Genomic DNA, 17,535 nt, shown 5'->3' on the forward strand with positions numbered 1-17,535 from the left:
TCTAAAGGGGGGCTTTGCTTACCTGGTCTTGAATTGTATTTATTCCTTTCCAATTGGGATATGGGACTGTATCAAAGATGATGATGTCCTGGTCATTAGTCCTGGCATTTCCTATTTTATTATTTTTTCTTTTAATTGCTTTTTCTATGAACCAGTCGGTTTAAAGAGAACACACTTATTAGTCCAGCGTTAGAATCCCCTCCAGTGTATCTTTATTTTTACATATACATCATGACCTAGTTCAATTATAGAAGCCTCAACTTTTCAATGTTAAGCAATCTAAGAAAACACTTAAAGGATGAATTAACATTTCAGTTGAAGTAACAAACATAATTTTCATCCTGTCACATATTGGTGACCTTTTGTGACAGCTTGTCTCTATCGGAGGGAAGTATTTTTATGTGCTGATTAAAGATGTCATTTGAAACCATTTTATTACTAGGGATGGTGAAATTAATCTTGACACTTGGAGCCAGATGAAAAATAATTGCTGATTCACGGCATTAACTGTGAATGGGAGTCCAGCGCAAGCAGAAGCACCAGGGATAGAAGGGGGTTGGTGATGGGGTGAAGATCGCGCAGCTCATGTTGTGTGGGATTTCTAATTAACCCTTTCCTATAATGTAAAACATACGTAGGTGCAATCTCCAGTATTTGATTACCTCTTTTATTGAGTGTTTATTGACATCAATGGGAGGCAGAGAAAGTGTATTTCGCTGCGTTTTATGCCCGCGGCACTCCATGGCCGCGGGCGAAAAACGCAGCGAAAATCGGCGTGCAGGCAGAGGAAAATTTTCCGCCTGCAAAAAACGCAGTGTGAACCCGGCCTTATAGTAGTAGGTTTTGTGTTTCTAACTTTTTATTCTAGGTTCTCCCTGAAGGCTTACTACCCTTAAAAGGAGTATTCTAGACAGATTATTTTATTACTATCTGATAATCCAGCATCCAACAGATCCCTTAAAAAAACTGTACTATAGATTGTCATCTTTCGGATTATGTATTGAAATAATATAAATGTGCACTCTTTTTCATGGTTTGTGGCCCTCACTACACCTATACATTACCTTTTTTGACATTGTTAGCGTTTTTCACACATTGCAATTTTTGATGTACTGGTTTGTTTGTTTTTTTTTGGGGGGGAGGGGGGGGTTTAAGCCCATCCTAGTTTAACAGAAAAGTCTTGAACTGCACTGTGAGAACAAAGCCTCGGGGTCCATTGTACCCCTGTGGTGTAATAACATGGCATGGTTTTTATAAGCAATCTTATGCATTACAGAGCTTTCTGAAGAAGCCAAGGCTTCCCTGATGGAGTTTGAAGAGATGGAGCGTCAGCGCCAACAAGGACACTATGGCTCCCGAAGAGGTGGCAGACGAGGGGGCAATTATGGCATGTCCCGTGGCATGGGAGACCAAAGAAGTTACTCTAACAGACGAAACCTGAGAGATCGACATAACCAAGGGGTAACTGTTAACATCTCCAGTATTTCTAGATTTTGTTCTCACAATCTGGACATTGCGTCCCATCTTAATAACACCTCACTACTTGGGTAATCGGTGGCTCTTGTAGACTTTGCTATCTTTGTATTACCATATTTTTCGGAATATAAGACGCACCGAGGTTTTAGACAACAAAAATTTCATTCTTACTACTTTTACAAAGCAAAAACTATTTGTTAAAAAAAAAAAAATTTGTTCTGCTTCAGCACATTCTGAGAGCCATTTTTTGGTCCATACGCTTTTTTTGAATCACTTTTTTTTTATTTCACTCCATTTGTTTTTTTATTTTATTTTTTACATTGTGCTTGGGGATAAATGGGAAAAGGTTTTTTTGTTTAACCTCTAATATTTTTTACACTCCTGAAAATCTATCTAACTTTTTTTTTTTTTCCTACACATTTTATTAGTTCCCTTAGGGGGCTTGACACTGCAATACATGGATGAGTTACAGAAACCGCGTTACTCGCTGAGCTACGCTGTTTCCGTAACTCCCACAGTAGTGAATCGCAGTTACAGAAGCAGCGTAACATGCTATGCTGTTTCCGTAACTACTATTCAGTTCTATGGAAGTTACGGAAACAGCGTAGCTCAACGAGTTACGCTGTTTCCGTAACTCGACCATGTACGCTGGTTTAGAAGCTACAGCGTTCCGGAAACCGCGTGGCTTGCGGTGCTACGCTGTTTCCGTAACTCCCGACCTAACCAGGAAGTGGCCGAGTGTCAGCGGAGCCGAGTAAGATAGAACTGGGTTTAGGGGGCCCTGTTCTAGAGATAGGTGGGACCTGCATCTATCTGACATTTATGACATCTCCTGTGGATATGTCTCAAATATCCTTCATGGGAAAACCCTATAAATGCCGCGGTCGCTATTGACCGCAGCATTTAACTGAACGGCCAGGAACCGCACCATCAATGTTCCTGGCTATTAGAGCAGGGTGTCAGCTGTAAAACACAACTGACACCTGCAGTGTATGGAGTGGGCTCAGTGTGTAAGCCTGCTTCACTCCAAACATCATCCCCTCCCCGCTCCATGATGTGCCGGCACATCATGTGTCGGGAAGTGGTTAAGTAAGCGGTCATGGGGCCTGGTGCTGCCGCGTCCCTTGACTGCCGACACGAAGACGCAGGGACTTTTTAGTAAGATTTATTCTTGATATAGTCCGAAAAATACGGTACATGGATAATCTGAATCTGAATGGCAGCCATGTAATACTACATTTCCACTGCGGGCGCTGCAAGTGAAATGGTTGGTGGCTTTCACTTTAGAGGGCTTTTCTATAATGAAACCCTTTTAAAATGACACTTGTTTGACGTAATCTATCCTTTTACTATTGGGGTAAGCCAACACGTAGCGTGTAAATGCTGCGGATTTTCGGCAACCTAATACAGTAGCAGCAAAGTGGATGACCGTTGAACAAATCTCCACAAGCTGCGTAACAAAACCTGCCGTATAACCGTTCATAAGTTGACCTGTGGTGCTGGCTTTTTAAGCTGCAGCATGTCCATTCATGTTGTGGAATCACTGTTTTGTTTCAGGTTTTACACATTAAATTCAATGGAGAGGTAAATCCTGCAACAAATGGCAGATGTTGCGGTGGAAAGTAGTGGTGATTCTTCAAAAATCGTAACTCGAAAAAAAAAAAAAAGCCTATGCTTACCCAAATCTCTGATACTGCGTCCAGGCCGTCTTCCAAAGAGGACGTTTCATCCCATGTGACTGCTGCAGCGGTCACATGGGATGAAACATCATCTCAGGAGGCCACGGCTACAGGTAAGTGTAGATTTTTTTTTTTTTTTTTTTTAAAGTGCTTTTTTCCAGGTTGGATATTACGGCCCATAAACTGCACCACAATTTGGTGTGCTTTTTCGTCCGGAATTCCCTGCTGGGCCAACGGCGGATAAGCTGTGTACTTTTATGAGGCATATCCGCCCTGTGTGAACGTGCCCTTTATGTTGTGACCTTCCATTAAGCTTCAGGTTTAATAGCTATATTATGTGCACGAAAATGTCTTTTCACAGTTAAGCGTTACTGAACACATTTTTCGAATGCTTTTTCTTAGCAGCCTATTCGCAGTCTGTTTCAACACCAGCAGCGTATATCGCCTCTACTTCCAATGCCACGATCTAGGAATCTATCATCATCTGATGGGCTGCAGTCCCCACAACAGGAAAAGTCCAGGATGGGGAATAACACGCTTTTGGCAACACCTCCGCACCAACCTAAAAATATTCATATTAATCCACATTTTAAGGGGAATGCGGCACCAGTCCAAGGTGAGGATTATTTTGTTTTTTTTGTATTTGGTCATTGGTGCATTCACAATATGGATAGAGCCGTGTGCCCTGTTACTTTGTTGTAGTGGTCCTTTTTTACAGACCCCACAAAATAGAAGCATATAGTTTTGGGCAAAATTAGAGTTGTCCCCATAAAAAGTAAATTGTGGAACAAAAATATGCCACCCAGAGAGGTGGCATAAGAATGAGAAAAGTGTTTTACAAGTCTAGCAAGATGTGGCAAATTTACTATACAGTCTGTGTCACTGATCAATTTTGCAGTTTTTTTTTTTCCTGTCTGGTCTAGTTTTTAATCTATCTAAGTTTAGGACGGAATTTAAAAAATTTCCCCCGTTCTTTTTTTGTGCGCTGTTTTTCATAGTGACCCTCGTTACGAGGACCGGATTATGTGTATTTGCGGCTTCCTCTGCATTCTGTCAGCTGAATGACCTGTTTTATGTGCAACAATATATGAATTTGGTTTAAACCCCCACTGAACAACCGTTGAATTCCAAAAATAGTGCCAGATGTTTTTTTAACAACATTTAGGCCAAATTCAGATGGCCGTAGTAAACGTAAGTGTGCCGGCCGTTGCACAGACACATGTATTTCAATGCGGCCGTTCACACGGCCGTTGTTCTAACGGACCGCGTGAAGGGTCCGTTGAAAAATAGAACATGTCCTATTTTCTTCTCTTATCACGGATCCCTCAAGTCTGGGCATTTGTGAAAATTGGACCCGCACGGGTGCAACTCGGACTTGAAAAACTAATATTTTTCACGTTTGAGTTTGCACTCGTTCGTGTGAAGCCGGCCTTAGGGAAAAGCTATGAGGTGGGTTTAGGGCATGGTGTATCCAGCAACATAGCTATGGCAGACAGACAATTGGTCAAGGGGTAGAGTTTGACGACTCCTTGTGATATGAGCCGGCTATTATATGCTGTTTTGTATTTGTTTGACATTTTAAATTAGGATTTTTACAATTGTAGATGAGTATTTTCTTTTAGTGAAATAGAAATAGATTAATGTTAATGAAACTGACCAATTAATTTAAGCCTTAGAGCCATTTTAATTAGGTCATAGAAAATGTGTGAACATTAAGTGGCCGTTCTATTAAAAATGATATATATATTTTTTTCCCCTAACAGTTCCCCTTCTTCCTGTCCCAAACCAGCCTCGTCCAACAATGGGGCCACCAAGGTTTCCAGTGAGTATCTCTTACTTATTGATGAAGTATTTTGTTTTCTGAAAAGACATTCTAATAATTCACCAATTCACACACGCTTTTATATTCCCTATATCTTTATGATTATTATTAAAAGAAAGATGAAAAACTTTATACACTTTGCTGTGCATCTCCCCTTTCTTAGGAATAGTAGTTTCCAGGTCTGTTTTTTTTTGTACAGTTCCTTGAAATTTCACTAAAATTTAGAGTAACTGTCATTTTATAAGACATTTGACATGTCAGAAGTTCTGATCGGTGGGGGTCCGGGTGCGAAGACCTTCACTGATTGCTGAAACAAAAGGACAGAAGTAGTCAGTCGAGTGCAGTGTCCTCCCGGCTGTGATGGGATCACCTTGGCTCACCTCAGCTTTTTTAGAAGTTTTATTAGCCCTTCTTCAGCTAGAAGAGCCGAAGTGATCACAGCCAAAGGGGCACTATGTTGGGCTGAGTTCTTCTGCCCCTACTGACTTCTGATGTCAAAACTTTTATGAAACGACAGTTACTCTCTAATTTTATCTTGGCCTAAGGTTTGTAAAATACACCGGCTCAAAGGTAGTGTAGGTAATCCTCTTAACGGGCGTTTTATTGCAGGTTTATCATCTCCGTTCCGCTGCTAGGTCGCATGACCCATACTCTGACTTTCTGGATCCTACAGCGTCTGCTGTGTGGACCGGAAGTCAATCTTTCTGTGCATAGGAAAGCCATTTTAAGTATTTTTATCTGAGTACTTCATTTGCGGTATTTCGATTTAATATTACATAGTTTTTAACATCACATTTGCCTCCTTCATTACACAGAGAAACGTTTCCCCCATCGTCAATGTTCCCATCCATAAATAGGAAGTTTCAGGCATTATATGGGAGATTTTTTTTTTTTAAACTAGTGCAAGGCAGAAGTGATGTTGCCCATAGCAGCAAATCCATATGTACACATGTATAATACACACAGGTACACTATATACCCATATAATACATGCAGGTACAGTATATGCATGGGTATATACTGTACTTGTGGTTAATTTATATGGGTCCTAGTGGCAGAGCCCACTCCAAGCCAGAGCAGAGAGACGAGCCGCTAACACACACAGTGAATGAATAGCCAAAAACTATTTCCCCTGGCAAAATCTACTGTTTTCTGGGGGTATTAAAGTAATGTCTTCAACCCCTATATGTTACCTACAAGGCAAGTAGAAGAAAGTATCACCTAGCAATGACTTAGAAGGAATACTGTAAAAGCCGTATTGTGCACATTTGCCCATGTTTTCCATTAGTTTTTGTTCGTTATTACATTACAAGTCTTTAGACTTTTATAGACTTTCTATTGATTTTCATCGTGTTCAGACTTCATTTCCTTTGTAGTCCGTGTTCTGTTTGGGTAATTCTGTAGAATAAAAGTTAATTGTTGCCAATTATAATACATTGGCAGAAGGGTGAGAGGTTAGATTCTGTATATAATGGGATAAAGGGCGGCAGTTTGCAAGGTTGTATACTTTAATAGCCGCTGCTTGTACCACCAGTTGTCCCGTCCCTTTTTAAAAGTATTTTATTTTTTTGCATTTAGCGTGATCAGACCACGTGAAAATAGTGGATTTCTCACATTGAAATTTATCCCAGTGTTGGGGGACCAGTAAGATCTTCCTCTCAGGAAACTAGAAGTAAATTGTCCCTGGCTCGTCACTTATTGAACGTCGGCCATGGTATCAGGTGGCGGGGGCTGACCTTTCCTGCTCAATGCTTTACATGGCTTTTCATGGAAATTCTGCTTGAATGAGGCTGCTGTCCCAGTCTGACTGTGTGTAGTCATAAAGGACTCTGCACACAAGCCTGAGGCTTCTTATTGGATTCAACATGAAGTTTTCTTTTCTGCCACCTACTGTCTTCACACACATTGTAATGCTTAATAATGATGCCCGATAACGCAGGAAAGGAACACTGGGCATTTTGTCATATCTGATGTATAAGTTCTGGTGAACAGATGCAACATGAGATTCCTCCAGCTGTCAAATCTTGTCAAGCTAGTACAGAAGGGATGCAGCTTAAAATGCAGCTTACATAATATTGCACATCGTCCATTTGCTGGTGGGTCTCTGATTAATTACAATTACCATACATTATCATACCATCACATTTAATCATATCAATGAATCCCCTTCAGCTGTTGGCTCATCTAAATAAGACTGCATTCACCATGGTATGTTCTGCTTCTAGCTTTCTATACCTTGATTAAGAAACGGAGCTTGTGTACGTTTCCGGCTGGAAATGCTTACTCAGATAATCTCGATGAAGATCTGAGAGCAAACACAAGTGGCTGCAAATAAAATCCTGATTCTGTGTCAATAACTTACTCGAGATGGCCATTTTTTAATTTTTCTTTAGTATTCTTCTTAGTGTGTGTGTGTGTGTGTGCGCGCATATGTTAGGGGTAGTGGGTGCGTGCGTGTGTGTGTGTGTGTGTGTGTGTGTGTGTGTGTGTGTATGTGTGTGTATATATATATGTATATATGTATATGTGTGTGTGTATGTATATATATGTATATGTGTGTGTGTGTATGTATGTATATATATATATATATATATATATATATATTGAAAAGCGTAATCGAATACACTTTAAAGTGCGGAGGCATCCCGCAAAGTATTATATAGAGTGCAGTGTATCTATATCTTGAGTCACCTGTAACACATATAACACACATAACGTGCACAGCAACACAGTTTGAATAGAGCCTAACTTTGAAGTCGATGGGACATCCGGTGGTAACAACTGAAGTAACAGATGACTGTGAATATCATTCATTGTTATAACTTTCATCCCATAGACTTCAGCATATAAAACAGAGAAACCTCTTTTTTTTTTTTTTTTATTCATCTAATTTTTTACACACAAAGCAACACAGCACGCACGTTGCTAATTTGCAAAACTCTTTCTGGCATTGAACTGGCAAAAACCGATCCCATTAAAATCTACGCAATCCGTTGTGCGATGAGTATAATAAGTTTTTGCTCTGAAACCAAATATGGCTGTGGATTAGAAAACTGATAAATGTGACCCAAGCCTCCGCTCTGGTTAAAAAAAAAAAAATGGCCACAAAAGACCCAAAGTAATTTGCCGTGGACGGTAACACTCCTATGTTCTCATTTGCTTTTACCACTAATAGATCCCATAAGGGCTTGTGGAAGACTTATCGTTCACACAATGTTAAAGAGCAAATACTTTTTAAAAGTGTTTAATTCTCAGAATCCAGAATTAAATTTGCATAGCGGGCGATATTGGTCATTAATCTCTAAGCACCGCTCTCAATTGTCTGTCTGACCCTGTTTAACCATCATTAGAATTCTAATGGAACGCTCGCATATGAAGGGAAATTAATAAATGAAAACATGTTGTAGACGTTGGAAGTCATTTATTGAAAGATTCATTAAGTTACAAAGACTTTAACACATTTAATTAGTCCTAGGAAAGTATAAGTGACCCTTCCCGTAAAGCTGATAAGTCTCATAATAGCTGTTAGATTTCCTTTTTTTTTTTTTTCTGGTTTTCTCTTTAAGATTAACTGTGTGCAAAGCAATTTATGCTAAGTTTCAATTCTTTTCACCGGTAGGCCAAGTTATCTGCAGGCCTTGAATAGATTACTGCCGATAGCATCATGTAATTAACAAGAGATGTGGAAATGTAAAGTATAATTTGTGTCGTGATTGTGTGTGAGAGAATGTTAATTTCTTAACTAGATGGATATTTAAGGGGATAAAAGAAGCAGAAAATAGAGGATAATTCTCTAAAAGGATTAAGGCTACCTTATCTCCCGGTATTGAGGTGGTGGGATGGTTGGCATATTATGAAGCCAAAAGTCACGTTTAATGAGGAATTTGTCGTTTTCTTAAGACTTGGCTCCACGGAACAATGTTTCTTTTTCATTAAAGTAAATTACCTGGTTGTTGATAACTTAAAATTAAGTTGCTTTTTTTTTTTTTGTGTATCGTTCCATAAGTAGTTTGTGTGAACTTCTTATTACTTGCTGTTTTATCTCCTTGTCCTTTTGATCCTCATAAGTAAACTAAACTATTTGTTTCAAAAGGGCATGCCAGAATTTCAACCGGTATCAAGTCCTGTGCCGGGCAACTTTAATCAGCCGCCAAGGCTGCAGGAACCGTGGAGAAATCGGCCGCCGCCACCACAACCTGAGCGAGAACCATTCTTCATGGGCGGTAAGCCATTCAGACACATTGGCGGTCCTTTTTTATATTTTACATTTTTGAGATTATCAAGGATATAGCGTAAGCATACCATGGAATACCACAATTTATAATTTGACGAAGATTTGCTGTTGTCCAAGATAGGGAAATTGGTCACTATTCTGGAAATGTCTGCCACCATCTATTAGATAGGAATCACTTGCTCTGGTCTTCCCTCTATAAGCCAGAGCAGATAGCCACTGGCAAGACTAGAACCCATGCTAGGGGACTCGCACCGCCTTCTAGTATATGGTAACCTATTTATTTGAATGGAAGCCGTAGAATATAACATTATACAACATTATACAATTTAATAATGGGTTTTCCCGATGAGATAACTTTTTGTAATAACCAGTAAGGTCTTTATCTCTGACTTGTTAATGTCACAAATGAAGGGATTTGGCACGACCTTTATATAAGCTGTATATTTGTTTATGCTGTAAGTTAATGTAGGGAGAAACTGTATTCAATAATTTTTTTCGTGATCTTTTCATATCTGTTGAACTTACTAATGTTATTTTTTCTATACAGAGCCGCGGTTTCCCAACCACCATATGTTTGATCAGAGAAATCCTCCTCCTATTCCTCCTCCGCCTCTTATAAATACCAACCATCCAGTTCCTAGCCAAAATGTTCCACCATTTAATCCGCCTGGACAGGGCTTTAACCAGCCGCCCCGATTTAATCCGCCCCAATCTAACTTTAATCCACCTGGTTCACAGCCAGGATTTAATCCGCCTGGGCCACAAGGAGTCTTCAGTCAGCCAGGCTTTAACCAACCTGGTCCACAGCCTAGCTTTAATCCACCAGGCCCTCAGTCAGGTTTTAACCCACCGGGTCCTCAGCCTGTCTTTAACCCATCAAATAATCAACCAGGGTTTAACCAGCAAAATTTCAACCAGCCAGGCCCGCAGCCGGGGTTCAGTCAGTCTGGACCTCAGCCACCATTTAATCCACCTGGACATAACCAGCCTGGTTTCAACCAGTTAAACCATGGACCACAGCCAAGGTTCAACCAACCAGGATCTGCTCCGCAACCAAACTTTTCTCAGCCTGGCCCTGGACCCCAGCCAGGATTTAACTCCCCGGGATTTTCTAGAGAGCGTCCTGTTCGCATGAACTTACCATCTCCAAATCAATTGGGAATGCCTCCTTTCAACCAACCTTCAGGCAACATAAGACCTTTTGCTCCACCAAGGCATCAGTTTCCACCAGGACAACCATTTATGCCGCACGCTCAGTCAAATATGCAGGTTTGTAAAATATTTGCATGTATTTTTTTCAAGTATCAACAGAAGTACACCCCTAAAGTGTTAATTCTAAGATTCACAAGCTTTAAACAGAATAGAGGTGCATATGATTGGTACAGATTGTCATACCCTCAAATAGACAATTTGTGATTTTATTTAAATTTCGGTTATGAATTTGGACTGTTTGTGCTGTTCTTTTTATAGGGCCATATGCAGCCTCCAATGCAGTCAATACATCAACATCACCACCATGGGGCGCCACCAAAGCCTCCACTGTCGACACAACAGCCACCTCCATTTAGAGCACAGACCCCTTCCCATAGAATGGTAGGACAGCAAAGACATGGTCCTCCAAAACCAAGACAGGTATGTGTTGTTCACCTAATAAGCTGTGTCGTTTTTGCATGTGGCCACCGCAGAGTTTTTTTTCTTATCCGTGTAATACAAGTACATTCTTCAGTGTTCCTCTTTTAATTGAAATAAAAGTATTTTTTCCTCTTACAGAGTACTCCAGGTCTAAATATGGCAAAGCCTTACAATACACAAATACAGCATCCAAGGAATAGCAACTTAAGGGAGTTACCGATCGCACCTTCTAACTCCGCTGCAGAAATGAACAGGAGAAGATCTGCTCAGGTTAAGCCTCTTGGAACCACGGCACCACAAACAAGGCCAGAAATACAAGCAAGCAAACCTTTAAACACTGCCCGCCCAGTTAAGCCAGAAGCTCAGATTGAAGAGCAGGCAAGTCGTTTTCCATGCCCTTGGTGGGACATATACTAGTACATTTATATAGTGCCTAATGGAGTATATATTTCATGTTGATTCATTTATACTACAGTTTCTCATGGTTTTGAGACCTTTTACCATAAGAAATGACTATAGGGTATTAAAGAAAAACTAGACTTCTATGCATAATCTATATCTTATTGCCTGAATCTAGAATTAAATGAAGCATCTCCTATGCTGAACCTACACACATGTATTGGTTAATTGCTTAACCCCTTCAGGACGCAGCCCTTTTTCAAATTTTCACTTTTGTTTTTTTCTCCCCACCTTTCAAAAGCTATAATTTTTTTTATTTTTCCGTCTATATCGCCATACGAGGGCTTATTTTTTCCAGGACAAGTTGTAGTTTTTCATGGCACCATTTATTGTACCGCATAACGTACTGGGAAGCTGGACAAAAATTACTTGTGGTGTGAAATGGGCAAAAAACAGCGATTACGTCATATTTTGGGGGGTTTTGTTTTTACGGCGCCCATCAGGCGGTAAAAACTGCATATTCACCTTATTCTACAGATTGATATGATTACGACGACACCAAATTTATATGTTTTGTTTTATGCTTTACCACTTTTAAAAGTTTTGAGTATTTGAGGGGGCTCACCCCTGTAACTAACACTTTAAATGCCGCGGTCGCAATTGATTGCGGCATTTAAGGTGTCAAACGGGCGGAATCAAAGTGATCTTTGATTCCGCTCATTGCAGGGAGGTGTCGGCTGCGTGTAACAGCCGTCACCCGCTGTGTATGCATGCTTCCCCTTAACCCTCATCAAGTACAGTTACGTGATTTTGCGTGAAGGGGTTAAGTGTTTTCCCATAATCAATATTTATCAACTATCCACAGGATAGATGATCAATATCTCATCGGTGGGGGTACGACCGCTGTGACCCACAACGATAAAGAAAAATGTGCTTACCTTGCTGTATCTGGGAATTCCATAGTAATGGAGTGGTACTGCGCAATCTCGGCCACCGCTCCATTTCTATGAGGCTGCCGAAGATGGCGCTTGGTAGCCCTTTATAAGTTAATGGAGCAGTGGCCGAGTAGGCGCACTACCGCTTCACTACCGGTGCCCAGCAGTGGCAATGTAAGCCCGTTCTCGTGATCGTGAGGGTCACAACGGTCAAACCCCTACCAATCAGATATTTATAACCTATGCAGTGGAGAGGTGATAAATAATAATTATGGGAGAACCCCTTTTATAGGGGCTTTATGTTAATAAAGTTTATTCTATAAGGAAAAGTTCAGCAATTTTCTATTGTACTTTGTGTTTTAATGCCTCAACATGTTGAAGATCTCTGCTTGCTGTTGGTAATTGGAAACATTCTTGTTTGCACCCAGAGGGTGAAAACCTGTCCTGATAATGTTCTGTTCACCCAGTTACACTGCCCATTAGAAGATACAGCTCGTATACACTTAACGATCAATATACCTGTGTGTTCAATGCAGGTTTTCAGCCCCTAAATGACAAGTGTTTCCATTTACTGACTGCAAGCAGTGAATATACAAAATACATTACAAAATTGTATACGTTTTGTATTATTCAAGATAAAGCTTAATCTGTGAGAGTATAATTTTTCAGATAGAAATTTTTTTTAGCCACAAGAGCGTGTTTTACATGAAGCAGAGACTCTAGGGAATTTCAATGTTGCTTTGAAAATTCATGAGCTGACACGGGGTCTTCATGCATAAAAACTGTTCGCCGATAAGGGGTCTGTGTTGTCCATAGCATCCAATAAGGTTCCAGCTTTCATCTTCCCAGAGCATCTGTTAAAATGGAAAGCTTTGATCTGATTGGTTGCTACACTGGCAGTGCTCACCTTTATTGCAATTTTATGCAGGATGTTCAATATCGGCCCTTGTTCTGGTATCATCTCTGCTGACTGATTTACAGGGCAACAGTGTGGGATATGAAATGCCGTACAACCCTTCATAATATTGGGAGTAATAGTTACAGTAGCGCTATATTATACCAAATCCACTAATCAGGTGCCCCAATAACCTAAAACTAGCGGGTTCTAGAACACCCCCAAATGGCCTTAAATGTCCAGATCATCGGGAATTTAATGGGGGCACTTGTTGTATTCACCTCACCAGACTGACCACTTCTATAGGTCTTTTTTTCACACTGCGATTTTGGTGCAGGTTTATTTATAAAAGATAATTTTTCAAAAATGAGATTGATAATAATGGGTACTGGAAGTCTGTACTTTATATTTCTATGTTCAGGAGTCACTCTGTTGTGAATAAAAATAAATTCATAAAAAGCTGCACCAAACTGCGCTGTGTGAATTAGGACTTACAAGAAAAATGGCCCTTTAGGCTTGTAATCCCTCTTATCCTCCAGGAAGAGATCTTGTATTTTACTTCCGCACACGCTCCACTAATGCCCTTGATGGGGTGTTCAGGGAATCTGCTTAGTAGATGGTACTGCACCCAATAGATTAGGACTTTTAATCCACAGATCTCTCAATGACAGGCGCTTGGTTCAAACATGTTGGATATTAAATTACTGCAGTGCCGATTATTGCCTGGCTATGTTAATGCCCCCCATGCCTTATTTCTATTATTCCTTTAGAGATTTTCATTGAGGTCCTTGTTTTTCTTTCCGAATTTCCCATTTTGAAGTAAGACGCCCCGTCCACTTTTTTCCCTAATAAACTGTAAAGACGTACAGGGCATTTGTTCCTTATTAGAGTGCACAGACCGAGCAAAGGTTATTTGATGCTTATTATTTCCATCCACAGACGGCGTGGACACAGAATAATAAGTCTTTGTTGTATACCATTAATATTCCAGCTTTGCAATTGACATCATTTTGATTCTTGAGAAGGGTGCGCGAGTTCAAGGTCAGCCACTTGACTTGTGGTGTTCATTATAAGCAATTATTGTGTGACAAATGAGTTGGAGATCATGCTTTAAAATTCTGTAAGAAAAATCAATAGTTCTAATGAAACCTTTTCAGGTCATTTACCTCACTACCTTTTGTTAGTTTGTCAGGAGGGAACGAGATAAAGCGATCTGACAGAAGGGCGCTCTGGTATCTCCATACTTGTTTCATCCTCTATTTCTAGAGTGCTGCAAACAATATCTGTGCGTGTTTAAACTGACAATCGCTGCCTGACTGTGATGAGGGAGATGATGGTAGCAAAACGAAATGTCCATAATTCTTGTACTTAATGAAGGATTGTGTTTTCTTTAAAGTTCCCTGACGAAGATGAAGAGACTAAAAAGTACCGCTTAAAGATTGAAGAACAGAAGCGTTTAAGAGAAGAGATTTTGAAGCAGAAGGAGCTACGACGGCAACAACAGGCTGGTGCCAGGAAAAAAGAACTGCTTGAGAGACTTTCACAGCAGCAGCCGCCCAACACTGCGCAGCAGGGCCCATTGGAGGCCGATAAACAAACACCAAAGGTGGAAAACAGTAGTCCGATAATGACTCACGTGACCGAGCAGCCCCGACCAAACATAAAGAACAGACTTGTATCAAGGAAGTCGGAGTCCTTGCCGGTGATGTTGCAGCAGAAAATTCCCCTTTTGCAGACTGCCGGAACCAGTGTATCGTTGCCGGGTCTGCAGAAGAAAGTGTTTAAACAGACTGTTCAAAATAGGGTAGCGGCGGAGAACCAGACGGCAAAAGTGCAACCGGTCCGCCCTGCTGGCTCTGCTGCACCATTTGGGCAACAACAGACTTTAAAAGTAGTTCCAGTTCTGGTCAAGACGCAGGAACAAAGAACCATGGGTACAAAGAGAACGGTCATGCAGAGGTCAAACAGCAGTAGTGGCGAACAAGCACATTTAGCTCCAAAAGTCCGCGTAATTAAGTTATGTGGACAGGTAAGTCCAAAAATGTATTATATTTTTTTTATACTTTGCATTAGAAATTCATTTGCATCAGGACTGACATTTATGCCTCATTCACACTTGGAGTACATTAATATGTTTACCATTTTTCAGGTCTTGCGGCTTCTAAACTTTTTTTTTTTCTCATACTTTTTATTTTTGACAAAAAAAATGAGTTCATTTAACATTAATCCTATTTTTATTGTGCACCATCCGGTTTTTATATATGCAGGCAGCAATGCAGGCCGTGGGCGCTTTTTCTGGTTCTGGCCGTATATACACCTAGAAGACCTTTCATCCTCTAGTTTGCTGACGCTTTTCTTCTTTTAGGAGTTCTAACTAAATAATACACTATTACAGTAGGAATTTAGTTGTTTCTAGATGGAGCTGCGACATCCAGAATGAAGACGTCCATGGATTGTTGCGGTCTGCCTTCAGAGAACTAGAAAATGCTGCATAATATATTACAAGTTTTATATTCTATAAAAAAAAAATTTAGTTTCTTTTTTGTTAAAGTTTAGAATCCTTTTAAATTGTGCATAGCCTTTCTTGTGCGGTGTATGTGTGTCTGAAATGAAGATGCCACCCTTAGGAGAAAAGGTTGAATATATTACTGAGCAGCCATTCCCTGATGAAGACGTTTAGTTTGGCTGATACATCTTCTGTGCTGTTGGGGTCCCCATACTATGATGCTTTGTTTTTATGCTTTGACTCAATAGTTAAAGTGGACCTACAAATTTTACTTGATGAAGATATGTTGCTGCATGTAGTGTAATGTACCAGTTCGCCATTATGTGTTAGAAAATTACTCATTGTTACGGGGTTTGTGCGGTCCTGCAGCGCTCTGCAAGGGTCCGTTCACAGTGCATTTTTTTGGTGCTGATTTTGACACCGAAATCACGACGGAACCAGCGGCAAAAAAAACGGCCCAAATCACCCCCCCATTTCAATGGGACGTAGAGGCATTTTTTTTTCCCCCTGGGCGGCTTTTGACTGCTCGCGGAAAAAAAAGCAGCATTCTCTTTCTCGGAGCAGTTTATATATATTTTTGCTGAGGTTTTTGTATTTGATTAATTTATACAAAAAAAAAAAGCGCAGCAAGAAAACAAAAAAAAAAAAACGCAGGCATTTCAAAATTGCCTCAAAATTCCAGACTGACTTTTTAGGCACATTTTTTTTTCTTCTGCCTGACAAAAATCTCTGTGGGAACTAACACGCTCCAGCATGGCAACGAGCCGGCTGTAATACCGTTTGCAGTACGGAACCGTTGTGTGGTCCAGTATTTTGTGCTGCACGGTTTCCTAGAATATAAAGGGAGTATGCCCTGATGCGTGGCACCTGATGGATCATGGGTAAACATTAGATCTGTATCACGCAGTTCCTGAACATGGCCGGGTGCATGAGCCCTTCTAGACCGTGCCAAAAAACATTTTGTACGCTTGTGCATGATCACTTCAAGAATTTTCCCCATTCATTGCCAACCCTATCTAGTATCTAGTGATCTCCATCATCTGTATACAGACCCCCTTATCTAATGATATCCATCATCTGTATACAGACCCCTCCTAGATTAAGCGCCGAGTATTGAACTGTACGTCTGGCCCCTCCTGCGGTAGATGGTTTCCTTTATGAATGTTATCACTTAAGGGTCATCAGAAAATACAATCAAGTTCTGTTTATTCCCGATATGTGAAACGTTTCCCATGCAATTTTTTTTTACCACCCTCCTTTAGCGGTTTTCTGTAGACTTATCAGTAAAATAAAAGCGCACAGATGCCCCAGCACTTTGTGCATGTCAGATAGCTGAAGGCCTGCGTGGTTTTAAGAAAAGATCATCGGCCAATTGAATGCAAGGGAGAGTGACAGACGACAGCGGGGAGCGAGTAGGAAAGCCTTGCTGGCAGACGGATTGCGATTTAATTGTGCCCACCTCTTGAGGATGTCACTGCTCTCCAAACATGTTAGATTGATCACCCGTATGTTCTCAAAGATATTTAACCCCATAGGACAACTAGAGAAATTGGGAGATAGCAGCATAGGCGAGAATCTTGTGTTTGAATTTAGCTACAAATATTTAGAATCCCATTTCTTAAGGAGAATATTAATCACTTTCCGCAACAAATTTAAGTCGCGTTATAGATTAATATTTCAGAAAATTGTGCCGCAGACAAAAGGAAACCCCCACAGAGTTTCTTCCTTAAGGCCACTGGGCAGAAATCTGTCCCCTAGATTAATACATTACCTTTGCTTGAATAAGCATATTCTCAAAATGTAAAGGCCATTGCCACATTATGTTCTCGGCTCGGTTTTGGGAAGCATTTCTTTCCTGTTAAATATTAATTTCCTTATTTAATCAATTCTTCCCTCCTTTCCCATCTGTTTGCGATGTTCTATAGTTTGATGTTGCCCAGTATGTAGCAGCTTTACA

General features: G+C 40.5%; 1 protein-coding gene across 3 annotated transcripts in view; it reads left to right on the forward strand.

The window, feature by feature from the left end:
* Positions 1-17,535, forward strand: part of RBM33 (RNA binding motif protein 33) — a 90,262-nt gene that overhangs the window by 31,897 nt on the left and 40,830 nt on the right. For all 3 annotated transcript variants that reach the window (XM_075827393.1, XM_075827395.1, XM_075827394.1), the window contains exons 8-15: positions 1,277-1,461; positions 3,558-3,771; positions 4,919-4,977; positions 9,071-9,200; positions 9,759-10,480; positions 10,682-10,843; positions 10,982-11,221; positions 14,469-15,101. In XM_075827393.1, the coding sequence (XP_075683508.1) occupies positions 1,277-1,461; positions 3,558-3,771; positions 4,919-4,977; positions 9,071-9,200; positions 9,759-10,480; positions 10,682-10,843; positions 10,982-11,221; positions 14,469-15,101 (2,345 nt within the window). The remainder of the gene's footprint in view (positions 1-1,276; positions 1,462-3,557; positions 3,772-4,918; positions 4,978-9,070; positions 9,201-9,758; positions 10,481-10,681; positions 10,844-10,981; positions 11,222-14,468; positions 15,102-17,535) is intronic.

The sequence above is a fragment of the Rhinoderma darwinii genome, chromosome 5, assembly GCF_050947455.1.
Source record: "Rhinoderma darwinii isolate aRhiDar2 chromosome 5, aRhiDar2.hap1, whole genome shotgun sequence".
NCBI lineage: Eukaryota > Metazoa > Chordata > Amphibia > Anura > Rhinodermatidae > Rhinoderma > Rhinoderma darwinii.